At 38.2% G+C, this 17,189-nt stretch overlaps 1 protein-coding gene across 3 annotated transcripts in view; it reads right to left on the bottom strand.

The window, feature by feature from the left end:
* Positions 1-1,023: 1,023 nt before the first annotated feature.
* Positions 1,024-17,189, bottom strand: part of chka (choline kinase alpha) — a 32,309-nt gene continuing 16,143 nt past the window's right edge. For all 3 annotated transcript variants that reach the window (XM_012867560.3, XM_012867562.3, XM_012867561.3), the window contains 9 exons: positions 15,028-15,141; positions 12,291-12,424; positions 10,740-10,844; positions 10,288-10,346; positions 10,100-10,187; positions 6,772-6,880; positions 6,568-6,674; positions 6,366-6,447; positions 1,024-5,213 (listed from right to left, as the gene is read on the bottom strand). In XM_012867560.3, the coding sequence (XP_012723014.1) occupies positions 5,154-5,213; positions 6,366-6,447; positions 6,568-6,674; positions 6,772-6,880; positions 10,100-10,187; positions 10,288-10,346; positions 10,740-10,844; positions 12,291-12,424; positions 15,028-15,141 (858 nt within the window). In that variant the 3' untranslated portion in view covers positions 1,024-5,153. The remainder of the gene's footprint in view (positions 5,214-6,365; positions 6,448-6,567; positions 6,675-6,771; positions 6,881-10,099; positions 10,188-10,287; positions 10,347-10,739; positions 10,845-12,290; positions 12,425-15,027; positions 15,142-17,189) is intronic.

A 17,189-nucleotide genomic window follows, 5' to 3' on the forward strand; every position in this document is an offset into this window, starting at 1 on the left:
CTGGCTCCAGCTTAGCCTCACCAGGCCAAGAGTGACTCATCGCAGCTCCCCGTGTCCATTAACTCAATGAGCATTCTATAAAAAAACGTCCTGACTGCTGGTACAGTCTGCTGTGAGATCACTGTGGAAAACTCTGGAAACTCATAAAATCCTACATCCTCAACTGTACTTTTATCAACAACTTCACTATGTCTCCATCCATTTTTTTTTTTTTTTTTACATCCTATTAATAGTGTTCTGCGGCCGCACCTTAACCAGTTTTGGTTGATGGTTCCCTTTGTGTTGTACTGTAGGTTTCTTGTCTCTTTTGTAATTGTTTTGGCCAAAGGTAAATTAATTTTCCTATAGCACGGTGCTTTAAAATAGACCTTTGTTTTGGGTGTGTCATAAATAAAAATTTAAATTAAACATAGTCAAATAAAAACCAGGCTTGAATTTATCTCTGAAACGCTTAAACACGGTGCCCATGAATTTTACAATACTGTCTCTGTAAATTAATATGTAAAGCTAAATACCTAATTAATTTTGAGACTTTTCTTAATTTTTTTTTTATATTGGTTGCTGGTGCTATTTTAAAAATGTTTTTTTTCTTTACACAATTAGATTTTTTTTTTGTGTTACTAATAACTCAGACCAACTTGTATGGAATGACGTGTCAATATTTTTTTTATGATTATTACTGACCATACTTTGATAACAGTATATTAAAATTCTCCACGTTGCTGATATAGCTGAACTGGGACAGCTCACCGGCTGCTGTCTTCATCTAGTGCATAGATGAAATTTTAGTTGGATCTTGACACGTTGGAAGACCGATAATCTGAGCTTTGAACTATGCCCCAACTAAATATACGTCACTGTGTTGGCTAACCCTAACTTCAGGATAAATATTGCAGTGCTGCTTGAAGTTTATTGTGCCTAAAAATAGTATTAGAAAAATGCTAATGTACTCTGCGATTTTGATTCAGCAGCAACCAAATGTTAGAAGGACCAGGGGTAATATGTCCAAACAAATGAAAACACTTAATTTCTCCATCTTCTCAGTTTTATTTGTGCAAAGCATAGATTTACAGTCATTTCAGTGCTTCTGACATTTAAAGAAAACCTTTCGGATTACAAAGCATGTTGCTGTGAGTACATATGCATTCAGTTATAGCTGCATAGATAACAAAGGTGAGTAAAATCGTAGAATAGTTGTTGTCATCATCAAAGAATAGAACAACACCATAATGCACAGTGCAGTGAAAAAGTATTTGCCCCATTAAACATTTCTTCCAGATCGAAACAATTTTATTATGAGACGATGACCTGATGAAAAACAAAAAGCAGTTTTAAAATGATAGTTTCATTTTTAAGGGAAAAACGCAATCTTAACCAACCAGCCCCTATTTGAAAATAAAAATTTAAATTAATAAAGGTTTCCTAGTGGTCTTGTCAAAGTCTTATTAGTTTTTTTTTTTTTTACAAATAACTGAAATCATCACTTAAAAACACTTTACATTTTTCTCAGGATATCTTTGATATTACAATTTGTTTTATGCTCTGAAACCTTAAAAAGACCAACACACAAGAAATTTGTAAAGGGGAAAAACTTTTTCACACCACTGTACATTAGCAATAACAATAGGATAAAACTTTGTCATTATTTATTTATGAATAATTTTCTACATGTTTGTTAGTGAATGTTACATTAAATATATACAGGGTGGGTGTGTTTGTTTAGCGACCAGGGCGTAATTACAGTTTTGTTGAATGAACCATTAGAGTCAGGGTTTATGTACGGTTCGATGTAATGTGTATAATCTCACATTAAAAATGTATGGAATGTAGCATTTTACCCAAGATGCTTTTTTTTAATACACAAAGTCATTACAAGTGAAACAAAAAGAAATGAAATACAATGTGTATAAGAAAATCATAAATCAAGTTAGCTGGAATAAAATGCCACAAGTGATACAGACAGTAAAGATGTACCAGTAACAAAAACAAAATTGAAATATCTGTCCAGTACAACCCCTTGCACATTCTGACGGTGGATCTCAAGTCTGATGTATCAAAACAATGATACTCCTACAAATTAAACACACTAAAAAGTAAATAAGCTATAAATACATAAGTAAAAGTACAACTAACATTTAAACAACTCAAAAGTCACAGTTAAGAAACCCTGTTTTTTGTTTGTTTTCCTTTTTCTTTTTTCCTTTTTCTCTTTTATAAATTTTCAAAAGTGCTCCAACAGAGTCAAATCGGGTTTCAGTCAGGTGTAGTGACCAGTTTAGTATTATGCTTCACAGTGCTCTAAGAGTTTTACTATTGTCATTGCAGTTTTCATGACTCGGCTTTTTGGTGGTGCCTTCCAAATACCTTCCAAGTTATTCACAGATAATATGATGCAGGAGAGGAATGAATGTATGCAGGTTAGCTTAGCTTACTTTGTCGGACAATAACCAGAAATCAGAAGCCAAGCAAGTAAATGTTAAAGTTTTGCACACATCCAGTTTGATGCATGTAAGCTGGTTTTAATTGTATTGGATTTTAGACTAGCATTATGCTGTCAGCATGTCTTAAATAAAGTCAATTAAAAATAAAGAACTAAAAGATTTGAATTGTAAAAAAGGTAATACACAACATTTTTAATACTCGTCTTTAGAATAATGGTATAACATTCTGTGTCGTTGGGGATGACGTCTGCAACGCCGACAGGGCGGGGAAGGCGCGTTCGGCTCAGCTCAGCTACCACGTCGGGAACGGGAAAATACCTCTTGTTGCACTAAACTTTTTAATTCCATCATGATACCATGAAATCCGGGACATTTCCAGGGACAGCTTTTGCCGTGGACAGGTCATCCAAAATGAGGACTGTCCCCGGAAATCGGGGACATCTGGTCACCCCGGTGTGTATCAACATTTATGCTAGGCTAGTTAGCCTGTACTACTTTTATACGTTAGGACTTTTCCCGCTGCTTTATCTAATGATCCAATTAAAAATTCAGTCACTTTTGAGAGCTTTAGCTAAAGCTAGAAAAAACAACTAGTGTCATAGCTAGCATAGCTAGCTGTCAGGAGCTACAGCTATGAAAACTCAATAAAACAGGAAAATACAAATCTATTGTTCAATAGAAGCTTGATTGTGTAAGCTTCAGTTTAAAATTAAAGACCAGTTCATAAAAACCGTTTGTATACATTCACAATTAAAATGTTGGTAGTAGCCTAATTATTAACTTTACACAGTTAAAGAGGCTAAATTTAGCAAGGTTCCTACTCATTTTCCATTTGTAAACTACCAACTTTCTCAGATTTCTCAAAAACTCAAATGAGACCTATTAGCCAACTTTTAAGTACTGAACTTAAATGTTTCAGCGGCAGAAAAGAGCAATACAATAGAGAAAGTAGGTTTTTGTTGCCTTTTTCTAGGGTGGTGGATGGATATTCTGATTATTTTTTTAATGTTTCCCAAAGCAGTTTGTGAACTTTGATTAATTATTCAGTATAGGAAGATTAAAATATTACTGTTTCGCCCCTTTGCATGCTTGATCTAAATTAGACGCAGTTTAAGAAAAACAGGAGTAGTTTAAAACCTGCATTCAAGCCGGTCTAAATAATTTGGGTATAAGTGTTCCTTTTTTAACTTTGATCAAGTCATATACATGGCTTATGAAATATACTTATGGTTAATATGTTAATTTAAAAATATGATATGGCAAAAAAAAAGATGACAATTAGACAAGAAGTAATGAGATTTCTATATATTTTTTAAAATTAAATAAGGAAAATAAAGAATGGAATAAACTTCAACATCCTAGGAACCATGTTAAAAACAAGCCTATTGTGTCAATTAAACTGATCGTATTGAAGTAAAGTATAAAAACAAAAAACTAAACACTAAGCTGTTACATTGGTCTGAGGAAATGGCAAAGATGGCCTTACTAGCAGATAATTACAATAGATTGTAATGACTATAATATGAGCTTGGACTTGCAATGGGACTCAGGTTTCTAAATTGTAGAAATCATTTAAATACCTCACAGTAATTATTTACAACTTTCATTGTTGTAATTTGTGCAAAACAAACTATCGTTGATCCGTGACTGGACTGCCTGTGTCATTATTCTGCCAGAAGAATACAATAATGAGGCAGCGTGGTACCAGGCACACGAGTGACCAATCACCAAAGAATCCATTGTCAAAGTAAAGAACAAATGCTGTGTAAAGCCGTCTTTAGTATACAATTACCAATGTGTGGAGTTTAGCAGCAACGTTCATAAAAACCTGCTGAGGTATTTGGCTCAGTAAACTGTACAGAGATGTGTATCTACTGGTCACTCCATCCCTCTGTTTTATAAAATATAAAGCAAAGTTGTGAGTATGATTAGTAAGTATATCACTAAGACTCAGGCATGAGCATAGCTAACATTCCTGACGATTTGATGTATTTGGATATAGTTTGGTGGAAAATGTTCACATCTTTAAAAGATTCTGGCCTGACAATGACAAACACACCCAAATAAAAAAATTAAACCACGCGAACAGCAAGTGTTTACAGAAAATCAGACCGATAAGTGAATTCAGGTTTTCTCCTGCCCTCCCAGTCCACGAGTAACACTCTACTGGCACATTGAAATCTATATAATATATTATAACATACATAGTCAGCAACTGGCTGCCTCAGTGAGCAAGTCTATGCAGAGTAGTCTGCGTTTTGGTTCGTTCCCATAGAGCATCTCCTTCAGGGAATGATCTATACATACACATTGATGCAATGTTACCATTTCCGCTCTAGCGGTAACCGAAGTCTGCCGTTTACCAACTCAAACTTGTCATGCTAGCGATATGGTCCAGCAGAAGCAGAGAGGACATCAGAGCGGTAATGAAGGTTAGAAAAGCCATGTCTTCTTTCCTTTTTCAGTTGGCCTTTGTGTAGCTACACTGTAAACTTTGAGCTGCGGTTGATTGTGAGGCGTACTTCAAGTGCCTTAGCCATGGGATTACGTCTTGGCTTTGGTCAACAAAACACCAACCGGAGGCAGCGAATCCCCCGTAACAGGCAGGGAGTGTACGTAAAGCATGGATCTTTGAATCTTTTTCAGCCTTCGTGTCCTCTTGCTGACATTTTGGCTCAATGTGTTGTCTAACCGCCCGGTTGTCCTGCTACATTAGGCGGCCCAAATCCTCTTCTGCTGGAAGTAGGCGTCAAACCTGGCCTGGGCGTACTCCTGCAACACAACCAAGCATTCATGAATATATAGACTCTTAAACAAAAGCTTTCCTATACAGCTAAATAGTTGACGTCACTGTAGTTGGCCTATGCTGCCCGCGTCCTCACTAAGACTAAGAAAGTAGAGCACATAACCCCAGTTCTAAAGTCCTTACACTGGCTCCCTGTATCTCAGAGAATAGACTTTAAAATACTTCTGTTAGTCTATAAATCCCCGAATGGCTTAGCACCTAAATACATCACAGACTTGTTATCAGTGTATCAAGCCTCCAGACCACTCAGGTCTTCTGGCTCCAGCCTACTCTGCGTACCTAGAACCAGAACCAAACACGGAGAAGCAGCATTTAGTTCCTATGCTCCACTGATCTGGAACAAACTTCCAGAAAACTGTAAAAGTGCGGAAAGCCTGAGTTATTTTAAATCAAGATTAAAAACACATCTGTTTAAAATTACCTTTGACTGTTCTAGTTAAACAGTTATACTGTTTTTTAATGTTCTTTTTTGTTACTACATTCCATCCCTACTTGCTTTTATTCTATTTTCTATCTACATTTTATTATTTTGCTATATCTTAATCATGTAAAGCACTTTGTATTGTCTTGTACTGAATTGTGCTATATAAATAAATTTGCCTTGCCTTGCCTTGCCTATGTATGCGGTTACACAACAGCAGTTTATCCCTTGTGTTTAGGAGCATTTTATGATTGAATGAATGATACTCAATTCATTTTCCTGTGAAAATGACCAAAAAAAAAATTCATCCAAAGTTCAAATAAAGATATTGAAGCTGTTCAAAGAATTAGTTTCCTTTGCTAAACAAATAAAATGCAATAGTTGAGGTCATGTTAAAACAACAGCACAATCTATAAATGTTTTTTTAGGCAAACATCTCTGGATATGAGGCTATTAAATAACCATGAGTTCATTGAATCCTTTCCGGCTATCGTGGTAACCTGCCGCCGTGGACTCTGCTCCCACCTCGACTCTAGGTGTTGACACTGCGCTTGCTGCCATTTTTACAGACAAACTCAGCAATGACGGTGAAAATATTTGACTACAAAGTAGACACTTGCAAGAGAATTTGTCAGGTTGTGAACTTTGGTAGCATGATCCCTGTTCATTAAAATAAATAAATAAATAAATTGCTCACCAAATATCCAAACTCGATGGTTGACAGCCTCGCTTGGATGATGGACCACAAGCCCCAAAAGAAGTGAGATGCAAGTGAGAACCTGCACACAGAAACAAACACAAAGTAAGTTCAGTACCTCTTACAGATAATGCTTTCCAAGTATTACTTTCATGCTGATCAGTCTGCCTCAGGTTCAACGTTTTACTCCGACTAAACTCACCTGTTGACCTCCACGTACAGCTCCTCTTTCAGCCTCATCTGGTGCTCTTCGCTCAGGTTGCCGAAGCCCTGGTCAGACTCTCGCAGGTAGCTCTCGATGAAGTGAAGCTGCCCATAAAAAAAAAAAAAAACATTCAAACCGTCAATCCGCCAATTAGTGCAACGAATAAAACGCATGAGATACGATGAGTGAGGTGACGCGCACCTGCTGAGCTTTTGAAGGGTAGTTCTGAGCATCGACTTTGAAGAAGGGAAACTCGTCGCAGGTGTAGTCGTACATCCATTCACAGAAATGGTTGCCGATGTCAAAGCCTCTGCAGGCCAAACAGACAGAGTTAGTGTCTTTTGTGTCACCAATAAAGGTTCTGACAGTTTAGAAAACACATTGAAAGGATTCCAAAAAAAGTTAAAAAACAAAACTGGATTTTTTTTTCCCCTGAAGTTTGAAGACGTTTCGCTTCCCTTCCAGAAAACTTTCTCAATTCAAATGTCTGGAGTAATGTGGAGTTCCAAGCGTTATATTATTACAGTTTTAGTCTTTATTTTTTTACCTTTGTGTGTATCTCCATACTTTCCTTTTGTCAGTCACCTTTCTGCTGGTACACCTAAACTTCCATATAAAAGATGTTTCTTTTCTATTCTATTCTAATTATTTACAAATAGTGGACTTTATTATTATAGTCGCTGAAGTTGTTAATGTTTAACTCCTCGACAAGCACACGTAATGTCTTTGTGATATAATGTCTGTGTTACATTCCATCGGTTTAATGTTTAAAAACGGTTTGCGTTGAGATTGACACCAAACTTTTCTAAACGCAACTTTTAAAAAGCCAGCATTTTCTTTATAAATTACGTTTTCAGAATATCAATACTGAGGTATTTTTTTTTCTACTCCGTGTTATTTCTGTAGGTCCCTATTTCATAAACACGATCCCAAGTCAGGAAAAGTGAGTTTTTCAGTGTGTTGAAATCCTAAATACCTTTGTTGGCTCAAAACCCGTTTAAACCAGCCCTTGTTTTTGCTTTTAGTGAATTTTATGGATGGATTTCAGCTCCTGCCTGGGTATTTCATAACCCTACCATCCCCTCAAACTTTGATAGCAGTCTGTTTTTGCTCTTCTAAGTGTTTTAAATGTATAGAAAATAGATTTTCCTGATCTGATGTAGCTAATACCACCAGATTTCTAGCATGTTTAGAAAATCACTAGGGCAAAAATTAGTTTTTCTGATTTACTGTAAAATATACTCAGCAAAAAGAGAAAGTTGTGCATCATGGCCTAAAGAGGTAGGTAACAGCTCTCCTGGTTTTGGTTCGTGACCCAGGTCCTTTACTGTGCGTTTTACTTTTCTCTCTCTGCCCTTCTTCAAGTCAAACTACCAACGAATGAATACTAGCACCATTAAACCTTTAGAAACAAAAGAACGTTTAAGTTCAAATGATTCAGCAGCCTGTGGAAGCTTTACATTTCGGTTATCATCTGGAAGACCTCTGAGCCAGGTTTCAGCAGCTGACCCACTGGCCTCACGTTTGATTCAGTCAGCTCAGTGACTCCGACGCCCATCTCACCTCCACTACTATGTTTGACGGTTGGTGTGAGTCATTTGTCCTCGTGTGTCAGATTTCTCCGAATAGTTTGTCCAAACATGTCAGCCTTGTTCAAATCCCATCAAACGCACGTAGCGCCATACGTCGTGTGCGTCTGTAAACCAAAGCTTTTCTTTCTTCAAGTCATTTACGAATGGCTTTCAAACCCTTCTAGGGTCATCGCGTATGTATTTCCACTTTGACATTGTGTTAAGACACGCCTGAACGCTCCAGAGCTGCTTTATGGAGGTGATCACGCTCTCTGATAATCAGTTAATGGATGATGTCTAATAGCCATGCTGGAATGCTATTTTCCTCCTCAAATCATTGGTGGAAGCAGGGTGGTGGTGGTGGTGGTGGTGGTGGTGGTGGGGGGAGGAAGGGGTACATATTTCCTTCACATGACTGAACTGGCAGTCGTGAAAACCCTTTTTTTGAGGACTCACTGCTAAAAGCAAACTAAAAGTAAGTAAAAATTTCTTGAAATTAGTGTATTTGTCTTTGATTTGAGGAGCTAAATAAGATTATTTGCCAATGGAATGAGTATTTTTACCCCTAAAATTAGATAATTAGATATCCTGCACTTAAAATAAGATGATGGAGATGAATTGTTCCTATTTTAAGTGCAAAACTCTTATTCCACTGGCAAGTAGTCTTATTTACCTGCTCTATTCAAGGAAAAATAAACTGATTTCAAGAAGATTTCACTTACGTTTAGTTCCCTTTTTGCAGTGATAGTGGTTGAAACTGTATAAATTACACATTGCAAATGGACCAAAACTCAGTTATCAGCAAAAGACCGAGTTTAAAGTGATTCCCTGATGGCCAAAATGATGTGGACAGCTGCAGACAGTGGCTGCTTGCCTTGAGCTAGATACAGTTTCCCACACATTTTATCAGGACTGTTGAATTGTTTTCATCTCAAAGTCTCCCTCTGCTCTGCTGGGAGGAGCTAAACGGGGCTCGTATGCTGTTCTGTCTCCTTTTCAAGCCAATACCCATCAGCCGAGACTGAAAAAAAAACCAAACACCCCCTGTATTTGTTTGTGTGTGTGTGTGTGTGTGTGTGTGTGTGTGTGTGTGCGCACTGGTGAGGACGGCACCCTGAGGTCACGTGTTTGCTCTGCAACATTTGAAGGGGATAGGCTGCAGTTTGGTGGGAGGAGGTGGGAGTTCCCTGTGAGCTACTGTTTCCCATAAATGAGCCACTGAGGAATTCACACACACACAATAAAAAAAGTGTTTTTTTTTTTATATAATCTGGCATTGGAAGTCCACTGCACAGTCATGTCTTTCCATTCTCTCCATCCTGGGCACCGTTATTAGTCTGCAGAACAGCGTTTATGTAACAGCTGCAGCGAACACTGAACAGGCTGAATTAAAAGTGCCAGAGTAAACAAATATTGATGAGACCAGCCGCCAACCCAAATCCCCACCCCCCCCAACCCCGCCCCCATCTCCACCCCCCTGCTGTCTCTGACTTTGTTCTGGGTCACTCTATACTGTAGATTATCAGCAGAGCCAATCTCCTTTTCAGGGGCTAGAAGGTCAGATGGGAGGAGAGTTACTGGAAGGAGGATGGGCGATTGGAGAGTTGAACTGTTTGGAGAAAATTATGGATTCTGCCCCTTCTTTACCATTTTTGTCTTATTTTATCTGGTGATAATTTTGATAATAACTCACTTTTCTACATTTATAAAGTTTTTTTATTATTATTTTTTGTAGAAAGTAATTTAAGACTTGACTATATGTAATTATTTTACATCAGCCTTTGTTATTATTCCCTACATCCTAAGAGTATAAGTCCGCTGTCACTGAACCAGAACAGTAAAAGATGTCGCAGTCGCCACTAAAGCACTCCACACCAAACCGCTCCAAATTTGCGCCTGAAACACAGCTCCGATCGCTCCTCGGCGTAAAACATCGGCTGCAGTTTTCTGCTTTGTACCTGTAGTTGTAACTGCTGTATTCAAAGTCAATTAGCATCAGCTTCTGTTTCTCTGAGCTGTGGTGGACATTCAGGAGCAGGATGTTCCCTGAAAAGCAACCCAAGAAACAAAACTGAGTACCTCTAAAAAAAAAAAAGGACCAAAGATAACGAATACAGTGTAAAGACAAAGGGAGGGTGTGTCTTACCTTCCTGGCAGTCATTATGGCAGAACACAACAGGGGAGTGAGTGGACTCCAGCAGCGACCTGATCACATATAAATAATAAAAGTCACTTATGATGCTTGGAACAAAGAAAAGTGCTTATCCAAGGATACAAATTTGGTTAGATTTGCACTGAATGCCTACGGTTGCCAAATCTGCCCATCCAGATGCAAACCTTTCATTGATCATATATGGCTGATAAAAAGAGATCCTCAAAGCTCATCTACTTCAGATTAAGATCGTACAGCCATTTTTACTCATGTATGTAACACCGACCGAGTGTTCTGACACAGATTTGCATCAGATTTGCACTCTCACGAGCTTTTTTAAGGCTTCATTGCTCACAGATGAACAAACTCTGAAAATGTCTTTCCTAGACGAGGCACCATCATCGCATTCTCCACATACTCCTAGATGAGGGATCTTGGTAGCTTACTTCAGCGTTTCCATCTCCTGTGGCAGGTTGTAGGCGAGAAAGCGGTTGAAGCGGCGCAGATGGGACTCTCTGGTGAAGTTCAGCCTCATGACTTGGCTCAGGTACCTGGTGGATGGATGACACGGACCGTTACTCAAAAGGTTCGTGTCGAAGACCTTTTGCTTGATTTGACTTGAAATAACCCAGTTACTAAGTTATTCTACAGTATCTATCATTCAAGTGCAACTGTGCTGTTCTTAAACGTATTAAACAATTTGTCATTGTTGCATTTTTAGTATAATGTTGGAATTTTAGCTAAGACTTGCTTGATAATGATACGGTCTCTTATTATCCGACCCAAAGACAACAAAGCTTTTCAGGCTGGCCTCACAGCTCTAGAGACATTATACATTAAATTCATTAAATTATCATTTTATGATAATATATTCCTTTTTGACAAGGCCTAGAGTTGTAAAGTATAATTCCCCTTGTCTTCTTCGTGGAGGACTTTAAACTGCAGTGTTTTTACTTGCATTGGGTTTGGAGTTCCATACTTCAAATCAAACTGTCGGTCTTGTTTAATTGTCATGTGTTAATCACATAATTTCCAAGATTAAAATGTATCTCTCAGTCTGGTTTTAGGCACTTTTAAAATAAATGTGAAAAAGTTGTATTTCTGTTTTTCTAACACTGTAATTATTGAACCACAGCCTGTGGGTTTATGTTTGTTCGTATTTCTGTGTGTGTGTGTGAATGAACGGATTATTAACACAATGGAATGGAGATTAAAGCATGAAGATGTAGATATTTGTTCATACGCTTGTTTTTTTTTAATACTAATAAAAATCTCAATTTAAATTCCAGACCCTTCTAAGCTGCCTGGGGTCTCTTTGTGTCATTGTTGCAGTTTTTTGGAAACCGGATGAGATTCGAGACACATTCGAAGCATTTTAACTGAAGCCTATTGGCCTTCCCAGAACGTCAAAAACTCAAAGGCATCCCTTCACTGGCATCCCGTTTAGTTTTGAATCAATTTTAAAATTGTTGCAGATGTTTTTAAGTCTCTTATTGGTCTGACCCCTGTCTTAGCTGCTACACTCTAAAGTTTATGTATTTCAATGTGTTTTATCTTAAATGTATAGCAATTGTGATACTAAACATTTTGCATTAAGTGTTCAAAATCATTATTTCAGAAATCTCTAGCTTGCTGTCACAGAGTGGAAGAACCCTCAGGCGTAACAATCCTTTTCCTTTTTTGTCAGGAAAATTTTTATTATTTCGCAGTAGTTTCAACATCTTCCAGGATGTTTCTGGAAAAAATGATTTGTTGCTTTGATGTGGAACTTTACAAGACCGGGTCACGTGAAAGGTCAAATTACAACACGAGAGATAAGAGAGAACCACAGGTGTCTACAGGGACACAGAAGGAAGAGCAGCCTGATAATCTTGATGTGTCAATAACTTATCAGCAGTTTTACGGGTTATCTTTGAAAAAGCCTAGGTTACTGAATAACCAAAACGTATCAAAGTTCTGTTAATTAAATGGTGATGTAAAAGGCCAAAATGACTCACTTCTCCATGGTTCCAAACAGCCACTTTGGCTCCTTGTTGAAGGGCATCCTCATCCCGTGGAACCTGGCCATCTTCTGTGCGACCTCAGCGGAGATGCTCGGGTCGCCTAACTCGCAGGTGTCCAGTTTACGACTCTGCAAAGATTGCAATAGCACATAGTCATCCTTTCAGAAACTAGAAAGATACCTCATTGGTTGGAAATTGTTGCGTTTGTTGAATTTTTGTTTTCTTACAAACTAAATTCACCACAAAGGTGACTTAAAGGCATCAAAAATATTTGAAGTTGATGGAAACTGGAAAAAAAAAGTTACAAATTTAAAAGGAACCATAAACTACGTGTCCATCGACCATATTTTCTGTCTCTGTATGTTTATTGGTACTAACATTAGGTCAGCTGCTGCAGATCAACCTGTTACCTAACCTGAGCCGCTGGAGGGTCTCAAAACTGCTTTTGTTCATTTTAAGGTCACAGTTTGAGGACCGTGTTGTTAGAGGAAGTTTAGGTTTTTCAGTAGATTTTCTAGTCAATGTTAGAACAAGATAACAACCCTTCTGGCTCAGTATTGGCTCTTTCCATCACAGCTCAACGTTTCCCTCACTGAATCAGTTTTATTTATATGAAACTTGCTTTTTTTTTTTTACATACTGCCGACCACTGCTCAATGGTGCACTTTCACTAAACACACATATATATGAATTCATCTCTTCACTGGGTTCTACTAAAGTCAAGACTACAGCCCAAATTCTCCAAAAAAGGTCCTAATATAAAGGCTAACATTTCAAACACTAAGTAATAACTTGCATATAATGAAATACCTGCTGGCAGTTATGTTTGATTAATTTTTCGTGGTGAAAAGCATCTTCATCAGTTTCTTAAACATCTATTTCTGACTTACAAGAACAAGCCAGCTGGCTTAAGTTTGAAGTTTCGCTTCAGTCATGTATTAACTCGTGGTTGTTTTATTTTTATTTTTTTACTCCTGTTCTCTCATTTATATTTTTTATATAGCACTTTGGTCAGCTGTTGTGGGGCACAAGAAATAAAGTGGTGTAACATGGAAACGGTTTAAAGACATTTTAACAATCAAGTCATTCTTAGAAGATGCAATTGTTTGCAAATAAAAGGTTTATGTATTTAAATGTGTTTTATCTTGAATTTATAGAAATTGTGATACTTAAACATTCCTTTTCCCTTTTTGTTCCAGGAAAATTTGATTATCTCACAGCAGTTTCAACATTTTCCAGGATGTTTCTGGAAAAAACTAATATATTTGGTTGCTTTGATGTGGAACTTTACAAGACCGGGTCATGTGAAAGGTCAAATTACAACACGAGAGATAAGAGAGAACCACAGGTGTCTACAGCAACACAGAAGGAAGAGCAGCCTGATAATCTTGACGTGTCAATAACTTATCAGCAGTCAATACATACAGTTCCTGCGCATCAGTGTTCCTGAATATTAGTGAATTAGGATGGCATTAACTTGGCCTCTGGTAATAAAGTAAAAACTCTTGGTGTTATTTTTGACCAAGACATGTCATTTAAATCCCATATTAAACAGGTTTTTAGAGTTTCCTTTTTTCACCTCCGGAATATCGCCTAAATTAGAAACATTCTGTCCAGGAGTGATGCTGAAAAACTAGTCCATGCATTTGTTACTTCAAGGCTGGACTATTGTAATTCTTTACTATCAGGAAGTCCACAAAATGCAGTTCAAAGCCTTCAGCTGATCCAAAATGCTGCAGCAAGAGTTCTGATGAAAATCAACAAGTTCATATTTCTCCAATTTTAGCTTCCCTTCATTGGCTTCCTGTTAAATCAAGAATAGAATTTAAAATTCTTCTTCTAACATATAAAGCCCTTAATAATCAAACTCCATCATATACCAGAGCTCTGATTACCCCGTATGTTCCTAACAGAGAACTTCGCTCTCAGACCGCAGGTCTGCTGGTGGTTCCTAGAGTCTCTAAAAGTAGAATGGGAGGCAGATACTTTAGCTATCAGGCTCCTCTCCTGTGGAACCAACTCCCAGTTTTGGTCCGTGAGGCAGACACCCTGTCTATTTTTAAGACTAATCTTAAAACTTTGCTTTTTGACAAAGCTTATAGTTAGAGTGGCTCATGTTACCCTGAGCTACCTCTATAGTTGTGCTGTGATAGGCCTAGGCATTTCAGCTTTTAACTTTTTGTTCTCTCTCTTTTTTCTTCATAGTAGGTACACCTGGTCTGGCGTTCTGTTAACTGTGACATCATCCAGAGAAGACGGCTCACCCGCTACTACCATCTAATATAGAACAGATTACTAGATCAATGTGTGCTTCTGTGCTTTTTTGTCTGTCTTGTTGTGTCTCTGCTCTGTCTTCTGTAACCCCAGTCGGTCGAGGCAGATGGCCGTTCATACTGAGCCCGGTTCTGCTGGAGGTTTTCCTTCCCGTTAATGGGGAGTTTTTCTTTCCACTGTTGCTTCATGCTTGCTCAGTATGAGGGATTGCAGCAAAGCCATGGACAATGCAGATGACTCTCCCTGTGGCTCTACGCTTCTTCAGGAGGGAATGCTGCTTGTCGGGACTTTGATGCAATCAACTGGTTCCTTTATATAGGAAATTTTTGACCAAGGTGGCGTAGATTAATACACTGGCTGATGTAATAATTCTTCTGGCTGTTCATTTTGAGACAATCACTGGGACTCTACATGTAAACAAAATGCCCTGAGGATACTGGGAAGCATGTCGACTTACAGGGATGTACTGCTCCAGGCGGCCCTGAGGGAAAATGCCGTAGAGTTTGGGTCCCAGCTCCCTCTCAGCCAGGATGGCGAACATCACGCTCTCCAGAACCATGGCCTCTGCTCCCTGCAACAGACAACGGGGAACGATTAAAGTCTGGGAAACGCATGCACCAGCATATCTGTAAATAAGAACAGAATAAGACTGGATTTTTATTTTTAGTCACACAATCATTGTCAGCTCATTCAGAAATATCGGAAATGAACCCTGCGTTATCGGCATAAAAACCTTTTTAGCTCTTTAGTTTCTTCTTTTTTTTTAATGTACGCTGTGCACAAGCTAAGACAGAATATAAAAGGCTCTTTGGGTTTAATATTCAGAGACCTTCATTATTAAACCCTAAAAGAGAAGTGCACATCCTGCACATATCAGAATAAAGAACTTGGAAATGTATATTTTGTTTTACACAATATTTTTACATTTCTGGAAGGAAAAGTATTGGATTCTTCCGAAGAAGTCCTGTCTGAATCAATCAGACTGAATCGTAATTGCTTGGACTTTTATATATTTGGTTGAACCAAGTGTTTCCTTCCAATAAAAGCCACTGCAGTGGGGCATGAGGCCTCATTTTGTTTTAATTAAATTTTGCTACACTTTGATAAAGGTTTTCTAAAAGAACAATCAAACAAACTGGCATCTTTGCTGCAGCTGTTAAAAATCTCATCCATATCACTATGCTGCCACCGCCGTGCTTTGCTAATGAGACGTTATTTGCTCTTTATAGAGATTTACCCCCTAAAAAAACGCCTTTTGATCATTTTAACCTCGATTTTGATCAATTAGAAATAATTTGCACAATGCATTAACATGTTTTTAGTATTAAATGTTTATAAATTGAGACATAAAATGCAAAACTATTGTTTGATAAGGTTATATATTTCTGGCTAAAACCTCATACTGTGGAAATGTAGGAACTTGTTGAACTAGGCTGAGGCCTTAATAAAACTCCTCTTGTTGGTCATTTAGTTTCCGCTGTTTAAAGTTATTTTAATGGGAAAAATCTTGGAGTGACCAGAGTTTCTTCTGGCTGCATTTAACACAGAGTAAGAAAGTGTTGCTTCTCCCCCCCTGTTGTCGCTGAGGACTGCTGTTCAGGCGGCTGAAACAGGGGTAATATGCATTTTTCTCCTTCCCAAAACAAAATGAGATGGCGACCAGATTTGTAAAGATTTGCTGTAATGAAGGTAATCTTTCTGCAGGCTCGCTACTCAAGCTGTTACCTCCTCAGCTTAATCAGGTCATATTTTTTAACAGTAGCTCCAGTTTTAATCTACAAAGCCAGAGTGACAGGATGGCACATTTTCTGCACAATCAGCACTTACAAAATACTTCTAAACGTCGTGTTTTAATATTGACGCAAAAATCTGAAGTTCCTAAAGCTCGTTACATAACAGAATCAGAGTCGTTAAATAACAAAAGTTGTGTTTATATTAGAGGAAATAAAATCCAAATCTCAATTTTCAACTCTGAAATTCTTATGGTCTAAAAATTGAGTAAAAACACCACACTTTCTTTAAGTTCACAAAATGTTACACGATCTGCTTGTTTGTATTTAAGAACTGCCGTTGCTGTTAACATTTAGGTTTTTCATACATTTAGTGTAACGGTACATATTCTGATAGTTTGTGCAGCTAATGAGACTGAGAGAAACTTTGCACAGTTCAAGGGTTTTAGGATGGAATCCTGCCAAAGCGGCTTTAAAGCTCCAGGATTTAAGGCCTGATGTGTGAAAATGCCAAAACATTCCCAGGATGAAGGGCATGTCTGAAAAGGCCTTGAAGCAAGTGGGGGGGGGGGGGGGGGGGGGGATAGAGAGTAAGATGGATGGGTGACTCTGAATGAAAAAAAAAAAGGTTATGTTTAGGGTCTGTTGGGTTTGCCTGCCAGAGAGGAGAAGGGAAGAAAAGAGGTACAATAAACCCTCCAGCCGGACTTGGCAGGCTTGGAGGACTCGTCAGTGTTGAAGCTGCTCAAGCAGGAGAGACAGCCTCGTCTTCCTCACTTTATCTTGGAGATGCACAAAAGTCCCACGCTGGCACTTCCAACCAAGAGTCAGTCAGGAGCTCAGGTTTAATTAAAAAAACCCTCTCAGATTCCAGCATGACGGACCAAAG

The sequence above is a fragment of the Fundulus heteroclitus genome, chromosome 2, assembly GCF_011125445.2.
Source record: "Fundulus heteroclitus isolate FHET01 chromosome 2, MU-UCD_Fhet_4.1, whole genome shotgun sequence".
NCBI lineage: Eukaryota > Metazoa > Chordata > Actinopteri > Cyprinodontiformes > Fundulidae > Fundulus > Fundulus heteroclitus.